Here is a 13,794-nt window from a genome sequence, read left to right as displayed (position 1 = left end):
TGTCCATCTTTTTCTTCTTTTTTTCCCTATTCAATGGGTTCTGTGACATCAGTGTGAAGACAGCCAATCTTCAGCTAGAGTCCTGCAAAGTGGATTCTACCATTTTTAAAATGTTAGTATTCCAGAGTTCCAGTGGAACACTGTACGTACATTGTGCTGACAAGTCTTCACCGCAAGCTCAGTTCCTGCCAAAATGTCCCTCTTAAAGCCTGATTCATACTTCGCCATAGCAGACGTAGGTTGGCTATTTTTGGCCAGCATAAATTGGGCATTACAGAAACACAAAATAGAGACCATCACTGTCCAGTTTGACATAGTTCACAAATTACAAAATACAACATGTACAGTACATACACCCACGGACATTTGAGTTGTTGCTATGAAATACTCTAATCTTCGGAATTTAATTTGACATCAGAGACATTCATATGCACTGTGTTATCTCACAGTATTTATTTTCTGATAACATACAGCCCCTTAAAACACCATGTCCTCTATTATTGCACAGCATTATTGAATGACTAGTATTGAATGTGCTTGAATGCACTCAATGAATGTACTCTCTACTTGCCGATACAGCAGGGATGAAACTTGAGGATTTTGAGCACTGGTCTGGCCTATTCCTAACCTAAACCACACTGAGTTCCACACTGAGCTTCTGACTAAATGTTTTATAGTGGCCAAGACTAAATATAATTAACCCTTATCCCTGCCATAGAGGATACACAGTAATGTCCCCAGTGTTTATTTAACACTGATGCAGATGGGTACCGTGGTGGAGACCGTTGTGGGTCCATTTGGTACCAATGGATACTGATGATTTTACTGTGTACTGTACATGAGAACAGACAAAGACAGTATTTAACAAGTAACATGGCATATGCTACCAATATGCATATACCGCAATTTGTCTTACCAAAACATAACAAATTTAAATCAATCGATTGCAAAAAGCAACCTCAGGAGTAAACTTTCAAATAGAAAGAAAATATAACTTATAAATGTACATACTGTACTAAAATGTATTTAAAAAAATAATAATTAAATGTCACTAATAATAATACCACGTGCTGTTGAAACAAAGAAACTTGCGTGGAATATTTAACATCCTAGGCTTGCTAAAACAGCTGTTAGGGCTAACCCTATGAATGTGATGAGAGTGTGAAGTTAAGAGTTTTGGCTTATAGAACCATCTCTTGCAGGCCACACAGTAATGATGGATGCTGAGAAGCTCTAGTTCTCTCTCCCTAAGGACCCTCTCGCTCTCTCTCTCTCCCTCCTGTCTTCCTCAATCGCTCAGTCTATCTACTCTTTTATGACCCCCCTCACTTCTTTCTTTCTTCCACTTCTCTTCTGAGAACTCTCCATTCCTTATCTCCCTACCTCTCCGTTTCTCCCCCCGGTGCTGTAGAACCTCTTTTCTTTTCTTCTACACACCACTCGGTCTTGTCCTTCCTTCGGTCCTAGCGTTCTCCCTCCCTCCCCTGCACCTCTCTTCTCCTCTGTCTCCATCCCTCCTTTCCTTTTTGACCATAAAACAATAAGTCTTGAATGTCTGTGAGGAGACTGTGCTAATGGAGCCCATTAGGCTGTAATGAAATATACATTACACCATTACAGAGGGGGCCGGGCCTGGCTAAAGCACTGCATCGCTGCAATAATAAAACATGCACAATTCAATTTCCTTCTCTGGCCGTTTTGAGTGTCTCTCTGTGCGTGTGTGTGTGTGTGTGTGTGTGTGTGTGTGTGTGTGTGTGTGTGTGTGTGAAGGGAGCTAAGATGTGCATGCATCATGATGTGTGTGTGATGTGCACATGTACACTCTTGTGTGTGCGTCCCCAGAATCACATATGTGGTTTCCAAGGATGTCTAAGTGCCAAGTGCCTTGATGATTTAATCTGGGTTGACCGACTGGACCACACCTTCCAGAGAAGAGAAGCCCAGAGCTCACCACTGACTAAGACCCCCCAAGGCACCCCCACCATAGACCTCACAACTACCAGACAGCTGCAGAAAAAAATCAATCAATTGACCTCCGACACCAGCACTTGACATTATAAGTGAGGCATCTGTCACATAAAGAAAAGGCAATAGAGAAGATACATCTACAGTAGTCATTATGTTACTGTACGCTGTGATACAGTGCATTCCAGACCGGCGCAGACTAAATGAATAATAAACATAATTTGAAATGAAAATCAGGAAAAACACATAGAGGCACAACACAGTTGTTTATATCAGTAACTTCATTTACAGATTAGAGAATTAATACACATACTGTAGCCTACTGTAGATTATGGCAAATCCTTGTACCATGCCGGTAATTGAACACAGTACCTCAGGCCTCAGCCTTTCTTCGTTGCACTCGTCTTTGCTATTCTTTTTCTATTTTTCCATAGCAAGTGAGCAAAATTTCACTTATGGCTGGAGTGTCTGTTGCTTCACTGACGGGCTTGTTTTCATCTGCAAAGTTGTCAAAAACCAGCCATCAACCCTCGCAGTCTGTTCCTAATTTTCCAGACAGCCAGAGTACCAGCTTGTGATTTGAATTCTGTTGTATTTTCATTTTTTTGGTCATGGTATAAGTCTGTTCCAGTGTTTCTCCTGTCTAATGCAGCTGTTTCTGCAGGCAGAGCTGTCAGTGGGGTTTGACTATGCAGTCCTTAATATTCAGGTGGAGTTCAGACAGACAGAACGGGGGAGGGAGATCGGGTGGAGGGGGCACAGTGTCTTTTATGGCTCGGCTTCACACAAAGAGCCGTTTCCTTTGAAAACCTCCCAGCGATGCACGCACCGTCTTATATTTACACATACTGTAGAGTTGATTGAAGTTTGCAGAAATCCCTCCACGCAACTCTGGTGAGATTCCCGGGTTGTTCCAACTGTCACGTTTGGACCAACAGGCAGTTAGTGGGCGACCACGTCTCAGTCCCGGCAGGTTCCTCAGTAAACTAAAATAGTTAACCACGTTTTGTTGGTTCTTCTTCTTTTCTTTTCTTTTAAAGAATTAGCCCCCAGTTTAAAGCATTTGAAAGGAAGAAAGAAGTTGTATTTCCAGGGTTAAATTGTTCTCAGTAAATGTCTCTTCAGGAAGTAGGGAAGAAGGAGAGTGAGTAAAGATGCATGAAGAAGGGACGGGAAGGAGGGAGTCGAGAGGGGAATGAGTTGCTTAAGGATATATGGGGAGGGAGGGCATTTTTCAATTGCCTTGAAGAGTTTGTTAATAGCTTCACATCCTGTACAATTGTACATTAGGCTCACACACATACAGTAAATACTCACACGCGTGCATGTGCATGTGCACACACACACACACACACACACACAGTCACACACACACCCACACACACACACACACACACACTCACACACACAGGCACGTCACGCACACACTGCATCCTTATGCACATGCATGGGCAAACATGCACACATACACACTCGCAAGACCAAACACTCACACAGGCGCGCTTGCGCACACACACACACACACACACATAGACTGCAAAATCTTGAGTGTTAATTGCCCCTCCATGGGCCAATTTTTACACTCAGAGTTCAAATAACACTCATAATTTTGCAGTGTACTCTGCTCATACTCTCACACACTCCCGGGCCCCGGCCGGCCCCATCCCTGCTGTGTGTTCAGCCCAGGATATCCAGGTACACCGGTGAGGCCTTGGCCAGGTTTAGCAGCAGACAGTGGATCTCCTTGATGTTAAGTCTCATGTGCGGCTCTCTCTGCCAGCAGCCCAGCATCAAGTCATACACCTCTTTAGGACAGGTCCTCGGGCGCTGCAGCACCCTGCCTTGGGTTATACACTCTATCACCTAGCGAGAGAAAGAGAAGGAAGAGATAAAGAGGAGATACGTAAAGACCTCCTTGTTCGGGGGAGCTGAATGTTCATCATTTACACTGGGAACACACCAATATAATCCTTTAACATCTCTCCTGCATGCAGTCTGTTTAGCTCTGTTGGTACTACCTTTTGTTAATTTTAGTTTAATTTAGGTGTCACCTATATACAACTTTAACAACTATAACAATAGTGTCACCTACGTATATACAACTATAACAATAGTGTCACCTACACTACAGTACTGTATATACAACTATAACAATAGTGTCACCTACACTACAGTATATACAATATAACAATAGTGTCACCTACAGTACTGTATATACAACTATAACAATAGTGTCACCTACACTACAGTATATACAATATAACAATAGTGTCACCTACAGTACTGTATATACAACTATAACAATAGTGTCACCTACAGTACTGTATATACAACTATAACAATAGTGTCACCTACAGTACAGTACTGTATATACAACTATAACAATAGTGTCACCTACAGTACAGTACAGTATATACAACTATAACAATAGTGTCACCTACAGTACTGTATATACAACTATAACAATAGTGTCACCTACAGTACAGTACTGTATATACAACTATAACAATAGTGTCACCTACACTACAGTACTGTATATACAACTATAACAATAGTGTCACCTACAGTACAGTACTGTATATACAACTATAACAATAGTGTCACCTACAGTACTGTATATACAACTATAACAATAGTGTCACCTACAGTACTGTATATACAACTATAACAATAGTGTCACCTACAGTACTGTATATACAACTATAACAATAGTGTCACCTACAGTACTGTATATACAACTATAACAATAGTGTCACCTACAGTACAGTATATACAACTATAACAATGGTGTCACCTACAGTACAGTATATACAACTATAACAATAGTGTCACCTACAGTACTGTATATACAACTATAACAATGGTGTCACCTACAGTACTGTATATACAACTATAACAATAGTGTCACCTACAGTACAGTATATACAACTATAACAATAGTGTCACCTACAGTACTGTATATACAACTATAACAATGGTGTCACCTACACTACAGTACTGTATATACAACTATAACAATAGTGTCACCTACAGTACTGTATATACAACAAACTATAACAATAGTGTCACCTACACTACAGTATATACAATATAACAATAGTGTCACCTACAGTACAGTATATACAATATAACAATAGTGTCACCTACAGTACTGTATATACAACTATAACAATAGTGTCACCTACAGTACAGTATATACAATATAACAATAGTGTCACCTACAGTACAGTATATACAACTATAACAATAGTGTCACCTACAGTACTGTATATACAGCTATAACAATAGTGTCACCTACACTACAGTACTGTATATTCAACTATAACAATGGTGTCACCTACGTATATACAACTATAACAATAGTGTCACCTACACTACAGTACTGTATATACAACTATAACAATAGTGTCACCTACACTACAGTATATACAACTATAACAATAGTGTCACCTACAGTACTGTATATACAACTATAACAATAGTGTCACCTACACTACAGTATATACAACTATAACAATAGTGTCACCTACACTACAATATATACAACTATAACAATAGTGTCACTTACAGTACTGTATATACAATATAACAATAGTGTCACCTACAGTACTGTATATACAACTATAACAATAGTGTCACTTACAGTACTGTATATACAATATAACAATAGTGTCACCTACACTACAGTATATACAACTATAACAATAGTGTCACTTACAGTACTGTATATACAACTATAACAATAGTGTCACCTACACTACAGTATATACAACAAACTATAACAATAGTGTCACCTACACTACAGTATATACAATATAACAATAGTGTCACCTACAGTACTGTATATACAACTATAACAATAGTGTCACCTACACTACAGTATATACAATATAACAATAGTGTCACCTACAGTACAGTATATACAATATAACAATAGTGTCACCTACAGTACTGTATATACAACTATAACAATAGTGTCACCTACAGTACAGTATATACAATATAACAATAGTGTCACCTACAGTACAGTATATACAACTATAACAATAGTGTCACCTACAGTACTGTATATACAACTATAACAATAGTGTCACCTACACTACAGTATATACAACTATAACAATAGTGTCACCTACAGTACTGTATATACAACTATAACAATAGTGTCACCTACAGTACTGTATATACAACTATAACAATAGTGTCACCTACAGTACTGTATATACAACTATAACAATAGTGTCACCTACAGTACTGTATATACAACTATAACAATGGTGTCACCTACAGTACTGTATATACAACTATAACAATAGTGTCACCTACAGTACTGTATATACAACTATAACAATAGTATCACCTACGTATATACAACTATAACAATAGTGTCACCTACACTACAGTATATACAACTATAACAATAGTGTCACCTACAGTACTGTATATACAACTATAACAATAGTGTCACCTACACTACAGTATATACAACTATAACAATAGTGTCACCTACAGTACTGTATATACAACTATAACAATAGTGTCACCTACAGTACTGTATATACAACTATAACAATAGTGTCACCTACAGTACTGTATATACAACTATAACAATAGTGTCACCTACAGTACTGTATATACAACTATAACAATGGTGTCACCTACAGTACTGTATATACAACTATAACAATAGTGTCACCTACAGTACTGTATATACAACTATAACAATAGTGTCACCTACACTACAGTACTGTATATACAACTATAACAATAGTGTCACCTACAGTACTGTATATACAACTATAACAATAGTGTCACCTACACTACAGTATATACAATATAACAATAGTGTCACCTACACTACAGTATATACAACTATAACAATAGTGTCACCTACACTACAGTATACTGTATATACAACTATAACAATAGTGTCACCTACACTACAGTACTGTATATACAACTATAACAATAGTGTCACCTATGCAACTAGTTGCAACTTGCAAACAGTTGCAAGACATTGCAGTGGTCTTTACTGACCAGTTGCAGAGATTTGGGAATTATGGTTGCACGAAATGCACATAGATGCAAGTGGTTGCATTTGCAAGTAGTTGTGTAAGTGTAGACTGGACTGAACAATCACCACTCCATACATGTTGTACATTGTAGTATGTCATAGGACGTTGTCATGCACTGAAAATAACCGCTCTATAAGCGTAAAGTGTGTCAACCTGGCGCATTGTTGAGCTTATAGATCTGTATTTTTGGCGTATGACACCGTCCTATGATGGCTATAATTCAGGCTATTCACACTATTGCAATTCTGTTCATTATTTCATTATTCTTTTTTTTTTGTAAAAAAAATAATACAATATACGTATATGGCATGTCTGCATTTTGGCCGTAGCTCCATCCCAGCCAATGAAACTGAGCGTTGAGGTTAGGGCCTGGAGATCAATTTGAATGCGGGACAGGTTGATTTAATAGATTTAGTAGATGGTCGAGGTCTAAGGGTTAATTTAGTACATGAGCAGATTGAGTTAAAGGGGTCAGGGGTAGAGGATATGGTCAGGCAGCTGTAACCAGAGATGAGGCCATAATGGACTTAAGGTTAAGGTTGAGGTTAAGATCATGACAAAAGCTAGAGGTTGTAAAACACAAAACCCTTTTAGAAATATTGTTACTAACCCTTTTTGGACAGGGGATTAAAGTTTGCCCCTAAATTGTAGATGAGAATCACCTGACTGCATGAAAGGCCATGGATTGTGCAAGATAGTCAATGGCAGAGGAACAACAGGACCATCACAAACATCAGTGTCTTCGTCTAAATGTTGTCAAGTGACGTTTGACTTGTCACTGTGATGCTCAAAAATACTAAAAAACGAATTATTTGAATGCAGTCATGAATCATCATCACTACTTTCTGATTCATCCCCATCTCCTCAAAGGTTGAACATTAAACTAGCTACGATGTCTTGCTGCTTATCATGCAAGATCAGCATGAATGGAGGTCGGGATTGAAAACAGAAAAGGTTAGGTGGAATACCTCGTTGTTGGAGAGTTGGTACCACGGTTGCTTTCCATAGGTGAAGATCTCCCAGAGGACCACTCCGAGACTCCAAACATCACTCTCCGTTGTGAACTTCCTGTACATGATGCTCTCAGGCGGCATCCATCGAATCGGTAGCATGGTGTGGCCTCCCACCTGCACGCACGCACGCGCACACACGCATGCACACACACACACACACACACACACACACACACACACACACACACACACACACACACACACACACACACACACACACACACACACACAGTTTTAATGCCAACATACAGCATATTCTGTAGAAAGAGAAAGTTAGGTTAACGTTAGTCCTGAAATGCGAGAAACAAATACACAGCTCTTCTGTTCTGTTCAATTCTATCCTATTCAGTTCTGTTCTATATTTATTACAATATCCATTTTCTTATTCATGCATTATTCAATATTATTACTATGGTCTCTTCCTCATAAATGTAAAAGACCATACAAAGCATCTTAGACTGTATGGCCACCTAACAAGTCACATTTCATGTATTTGGATGAACAAGGTTAGACTATTTTAAAGTCATCATATGAAAATCAGTGTTATCAATAGACTGGGTAACAACATTACTTATAGCTATTCTGGAAAGAACGGACCACAAATGAAATGCTGCCACTATTGCTGATCAGCCCCACATGTGCCATTTAAAAATAGTACATCAATGTCATCTTTGTTTTTATGTTGGAGGCATTAATAGTAAATACATTTGTCATTTTCAATGTGAAATAACCCCAGATTTAAAAGGCAGTGTGAAAGTTTAAATGTGAAATGAGCTCAGTTTAAATTAAAATGCATAAAAGTAATCACCACCTTGTAACAACATGAGTAAATTATAAGCTTTCCAACGAGAAGTGTGCAATCATCTGAGAGGGAGCCATTCAAGTTCCATGCATTCACAGTTAGGTATGACTATGAACATGTTTTAACACATGGACACCTCATTTAACACAGCTGTAACTCATCCAAGCTGGATTCAGATTCAGCCAGATTGAAAATGTTTAAGCATATTTGGTAACTGCAATGCTCGCCTTAAAACACGCTTGTCCTCATGTTTTCCACCGATCGCTCGGTGGGGTGGTTCTTGTTTCTAATTAAGGGCCTTAAGCCTGAAGGTACTTCTTTGTCCCTTATTTGTCTGTTTTTTTCTTCTTCTTTTCCTTCTTCCGCCAAAAATGGCAGTTCTGGCTTAACCGCTATGCCAAACAGTGAGGACGCAAAGCCCAAGACCATTGGCCAAAGGGTGGCGCTATAGCACTCAATTTAAAATGCAAACTTTGTACAGGCATACAGTAGCTCATGAACCACTTGACCGTCTGCAATAAAACTTCGATACGCATGTGTCTCATGCTGAACAACTTTCGTGTTCTGACTTTTGATCTCTGACATTTAGATCTCCCACCATTTGATTTATATGAAAAACAGTTAAAATCTATCTCCTCCCGGGATCTTTGATCAAAATGCACAAAACCTGCTACACGTGAACTTTGGGCCAATATATAAAAAATCTCTTTAAAAATTAAGCTTTTTTGAGCCAATGAAAAGGGTCATGCCAAATAGTGCTGAAACCAGTATTACTCCAATTGGTCAAAGACGCTATAGCAATCATTTAGAAATGAAAACTTTGAACAGGCATAACTCATGCCTCGTTTGGCATCGTCTTACTGGGGTTACGTTTAGGAATAGGGTTAGTTTTAGCACCGTTTTACTGAGGTTGAGGTTAGAAATAATGTTTAACCATTTAGGCATAGTTTACTGAAGTTACATGTTAGAATACCATGCAGAGCAGTTACGCCGGCTGTACGCCCGAGGTAACTGTGTTTACTGAAGTTACATGTTAGAATACCATGCAGCGCAGTTACGCTGGCTGTATGCCCGAGGTAACTGTGTTTTGTTACATGTTAGAATAGCATGCAGAGCAGTTACGCCGGCTGTATGCCCGAGGTAACTGTGTTTTGTTACATGTTAGAATAGCATGCAGAGCAGTTACGCCGGCTGTATGCCCGAGGTAACTGTGTTTTGCGGCGAGCCTTCTGGTATCCCGACTATTTTAGGCCTGTATACCTTCTTTGTGTTTCAACCAGTAGTTCAACTAGTGTCTGATCCAGTAGCACAAGTTGTTACCTCATTTAAATTCCAACAGATTTATCATCGATTAGTATTGCTAGATCTAGATCATTGGCTGTTGATTTTGCAGATATATTTATAATTATTATTACAAAGAATAGCTCTTGTTATACTGTCTGTACCCTATACACATTTCTTTGTAAGTGTTGCAATTGCAAATGCTTGTGGTAAAAAATTACTTGAAAGCACATCCGGTCTCAAGTTTACTGCGAAAACACAATTTTGCGGTTGGGTGGCAGTCCGAAACTGTTACATTTCAAGAAATGGAAATGAAAGAATCTGTGCTCCAATGAATAGATCTAATGTAGTTATTATCTATTATCTTGTTAATACGTTCATTTGTTAAATATGAATGAAACCAACAGACATGAAACCCGGTTCGATCCTCAGCTCCCCCTGGGTTAGTGTCCTTGATCAAGTCACTGAACCCCTAACGAATCCTGATGAGCAGATTGGTGCCTTGCATGGTGCCTGTTGGTGTGTGAATGTGTGTGAAAGGGTGAATGTAATGCACATTGTAACGCACTTTTTTGCAGGATAAAGGCACCATATAATATTTTTGCTACTTTTGCATGATAACCTTGAAGCCAACCGCTCCTTTTCATCCCATGGCAAACCATGAAATATACCTCTACATTTTTGGGAAAATCAATAGGAAAATGTTGGTTGTACAGTGGTCTGCATACAACAAGTGGACATGAACTATGCATTTACATCTCAATGTGTGTTTGTCTGGAGATAATCTCCCAAACTGCTGGACCGATCAACATCACAGATATCTTATGCACACTGCCAGCAGGCCTGTTGGTCAAGAAAGTACATTTCCTATATGTTTCACATATTATTGTGAATTTTGTTTGGTGAATGTGTTTTTTCCACATTTTGTGAATTCACAATCTGCAGAATCATCATCCTTACATCCATATTTGGGCAAGACTTAATCATCAATATGATTTCAGAGAACCACATGGAAGCCAGGCTGATTTATATTCTGTTTATTGAAAAAAAAAAAGTCAATGAAGTGTAACCATGGTAACTGAGGTGCACATGTGCTGTATTACAACAGTAACTAGTACGGTTAGTACTTTTATATGGCCTTGCAGCATACGTCTTGCAGAACGAAGTTCAGCAATGTAATAAGAACAAACGTATTTAATTGTGGCGCAAATAAATGAACGCATTGCTTTGCCAAGGTCAGTTTGGGCAGTTCTTTGGTTTTCTAACCAGCCATTAACATCACTGCAGAGACACTAATGCAAACGTTGCGTGTGATTGGTCAGAAACTCAAAGGTGTTTGTTATTTATATTAATTTATGAGCGCAATCTGCCAGCAACGTACCGCGGAGAGTTTGGAAGAAAGGCTGGCTGAGGAGGTTAGGAAGTACAAACCTCTCTGAGGGAGTACAAACACAACCTGATGGCAATGAAGAGAGAGAGAGAGAGAGATAGCACACACTTATCTGCTGATAGAGTATGTTTTGCAGCTTTTAAACTCATTCACTGCCAAGGACGACTTTTGACGACTTTTTTCCAAAGGCCCACACTGCCAAGGACGACTACACCCCTATGTCCATTATTGCTCTCTCACACCATCTTTCTCTGCACCGACTGCCCCGACTGGGTGCCTGCCTGTCTCTCTCTCACTGTCCATGCCCCTCCGTCTTATATTAAATATGAATACTGTAGAATATATGGACCGCTGCATGTGTGTTCAAGGAAATCCTTATAGAAAAGGAATACCAGGTTAACTGGAATGACCTCTTAGATGCCATGGTATCCATGACAACCAGATTGGTTACAATGGCTGCCTTTTGGGGAAATACTATAGTGTAGGGCTTATATTATGACTGACTGTGTTGCTAAAGAAACATACATGGACTGTACCTTAATTGCCTCCTTGCGGTTACTATGGAAAAGGGGATCCTTACCAGTGTTTTTCACGCGCGTGTGCACACACACACACACGCACGCACGCACACGCACACACGTACGCACACACACACGCAGACACAGTATATAGACACATTTTGAAACATTTATTCATTCAAACCTTTCAAAGCCTTTTGAATGTAATTAAAAAGATAACCTTGGGGTTCTACCTATTCCACCCAGACATTTTTGTCTAAACCTTGGCGAGAACCCAAAGAAAAGGGAGTTTGTGGAGAGATAACAATCACAGTAGATGAAAATACTTCCGGACGTATTGGTCATGTCTCGTGCACTATACAGTACGTGCATTTGATGGAATAAAGAGCACATGACATGGGATAGTACGTTTATAAACCTACAGTCTATAGCAAAAATGGTCAAAACAAGTTTTGTGACCCCAAAAGGGAAAATAAAAAGGGGACAGAGAGATATCTAAAGCTGCAGTAAATATAACTGCTACAGTAAGTGCTTTTTATCCACAGAGTTTGATCACGGTAAATAGAGAAAATACATATTTATGTCCTAATGAATACCTTTCAATATGCTTGTATGTGAAATCAACACATTGCATTGTTTTTTTCCGCTGAACGACACTGTCGTTCGTCAAAGTATTTTTGAGGCTTATTGTGCTGGGATTTGAATGATGTCATCACTATGCTGGTGGGCCCCGTTTCCTCACACAAACACACATGCACGCACGCACACACACACACACACACACACACACACACACACACACACACACACACACACACACACACATGGGGGGCTCTCCAATCCCTATATGACTCATCTTTGCTCCTCTGACGCAAGAGCATAACTGGATCACCATACTTTATACTTCCCTCTCTCTCTCTCTCTCTCTCTCTCTCTCTCTCTCTCTCTCTCTCTCTCACTGACATTCAAGGTGGGACGGATGCCGTCACTCGTTTGCTCTCTTCTCTCTCGCTCTCCCACATCTTTCTCTTTATTGGATTTTGTGGGATTGCACCTACGTGTACAGTCAAATGTTGCTCTCTTCTCTCTCGCTCTCCCACATCTCTCTTATTATTGGATTTCTTGGGGTGCACCTACATGTCTGTGTTTGTTCAGTGACTGTTCCCCAGGCCATATAGATCTTTCCTCTCCATTTCTCACCATGTGTATTTTCTTTTGCTGCTCTCTTGCTATCTTTTTTGTTTTGTTTACTTGTCTAATTGGCTACCTCCTTGGCCTGTTGCCCATTTTCATCTCTGTATCCAGCTGCTCCCTCTTGCCTCTCTCCATCTTTGCCCTCTCTCTCACTCTCATTCCAGCTCTTTCTCTCCTTTCATCTCTGTGCCTCCCTCCCTCTCTAGTACTACCACTCTCCTGCCTCTGCCTCCTCCCCCCCTGCTCTCTCTCCCACTTGCTCCCTCTTTCCTGTAGTGGTTCAGCATACTAATCACAAGTTGTTTGATTACTTTTCTTCCAGAGAAACATTGGATTCAACTGTGAGGCTCACCGCCGCCACTGCCTTCCGTTCGTTGCTATGACTACAGTCTTGGCGGTTAGTTTACTGAGAAAGGGGTGAATGCGAGGGAGGGTTGGGGGTAGGCAGATAGGGATGGAGGGGTAGGGGGAGGTGGGTATACAGTGTCGTCAGAGATATTACAAAAGACACCCACAGGCGGAGGAGAGAACCTTCATCTTGCATCCTCCTGGTTTC

At 39.9% G+C, this 13,794-nt stretch overlaps 1 protein-coding gene across 1 annotated transcript in view; it reads right to left on the bottom strand.

Moving 5' to 3' along the window:
* Positions 1 to 3,431: 3,431 nt before the first annotated feature.
* The window catches only part of ntrk2a (neurotrophic tyrosine kinase, receptor, type 2a), a 102,751-nt gene continuing 92,388 nt past the window's right edge, over positions 3,432 to 13,794 (bottom strand). The window contains exons 19-20 of the mRNA XM_080766581.1: positions 8,009 to 8,167; positions 3,432 to 3,828 (exon numbers count right to left, since the gene is read on the bottom strand). Of these exons, the coding sequence (XP_080622707.1) occupies positions 3,643 to 3,828; positions 8,009 to 8,167 (345 nt within the window). The 3' untranslated portion in view covers positions 3,432 to 3,642. The remainder of the gene's footprint in view (positions 3,829 to 8,008; positions 8,168 to 13,794) is intronic.

This window comes from Protomyctophum bolini (genome assembly GCF_963924005.1).
Source record: "Protomyctophum bolini genome assembly, chromosome: 6".
Taxonomy (NCBI): Eukaryota; Metazoa; Chordata; class Actinopteri; order Myctophiformes; family Myctophidae; genus Protomyctophum; species Protomyctophum bolini.
This window is presented reverse-complemented; position numbering and strand designations above follow the sequence as displayed.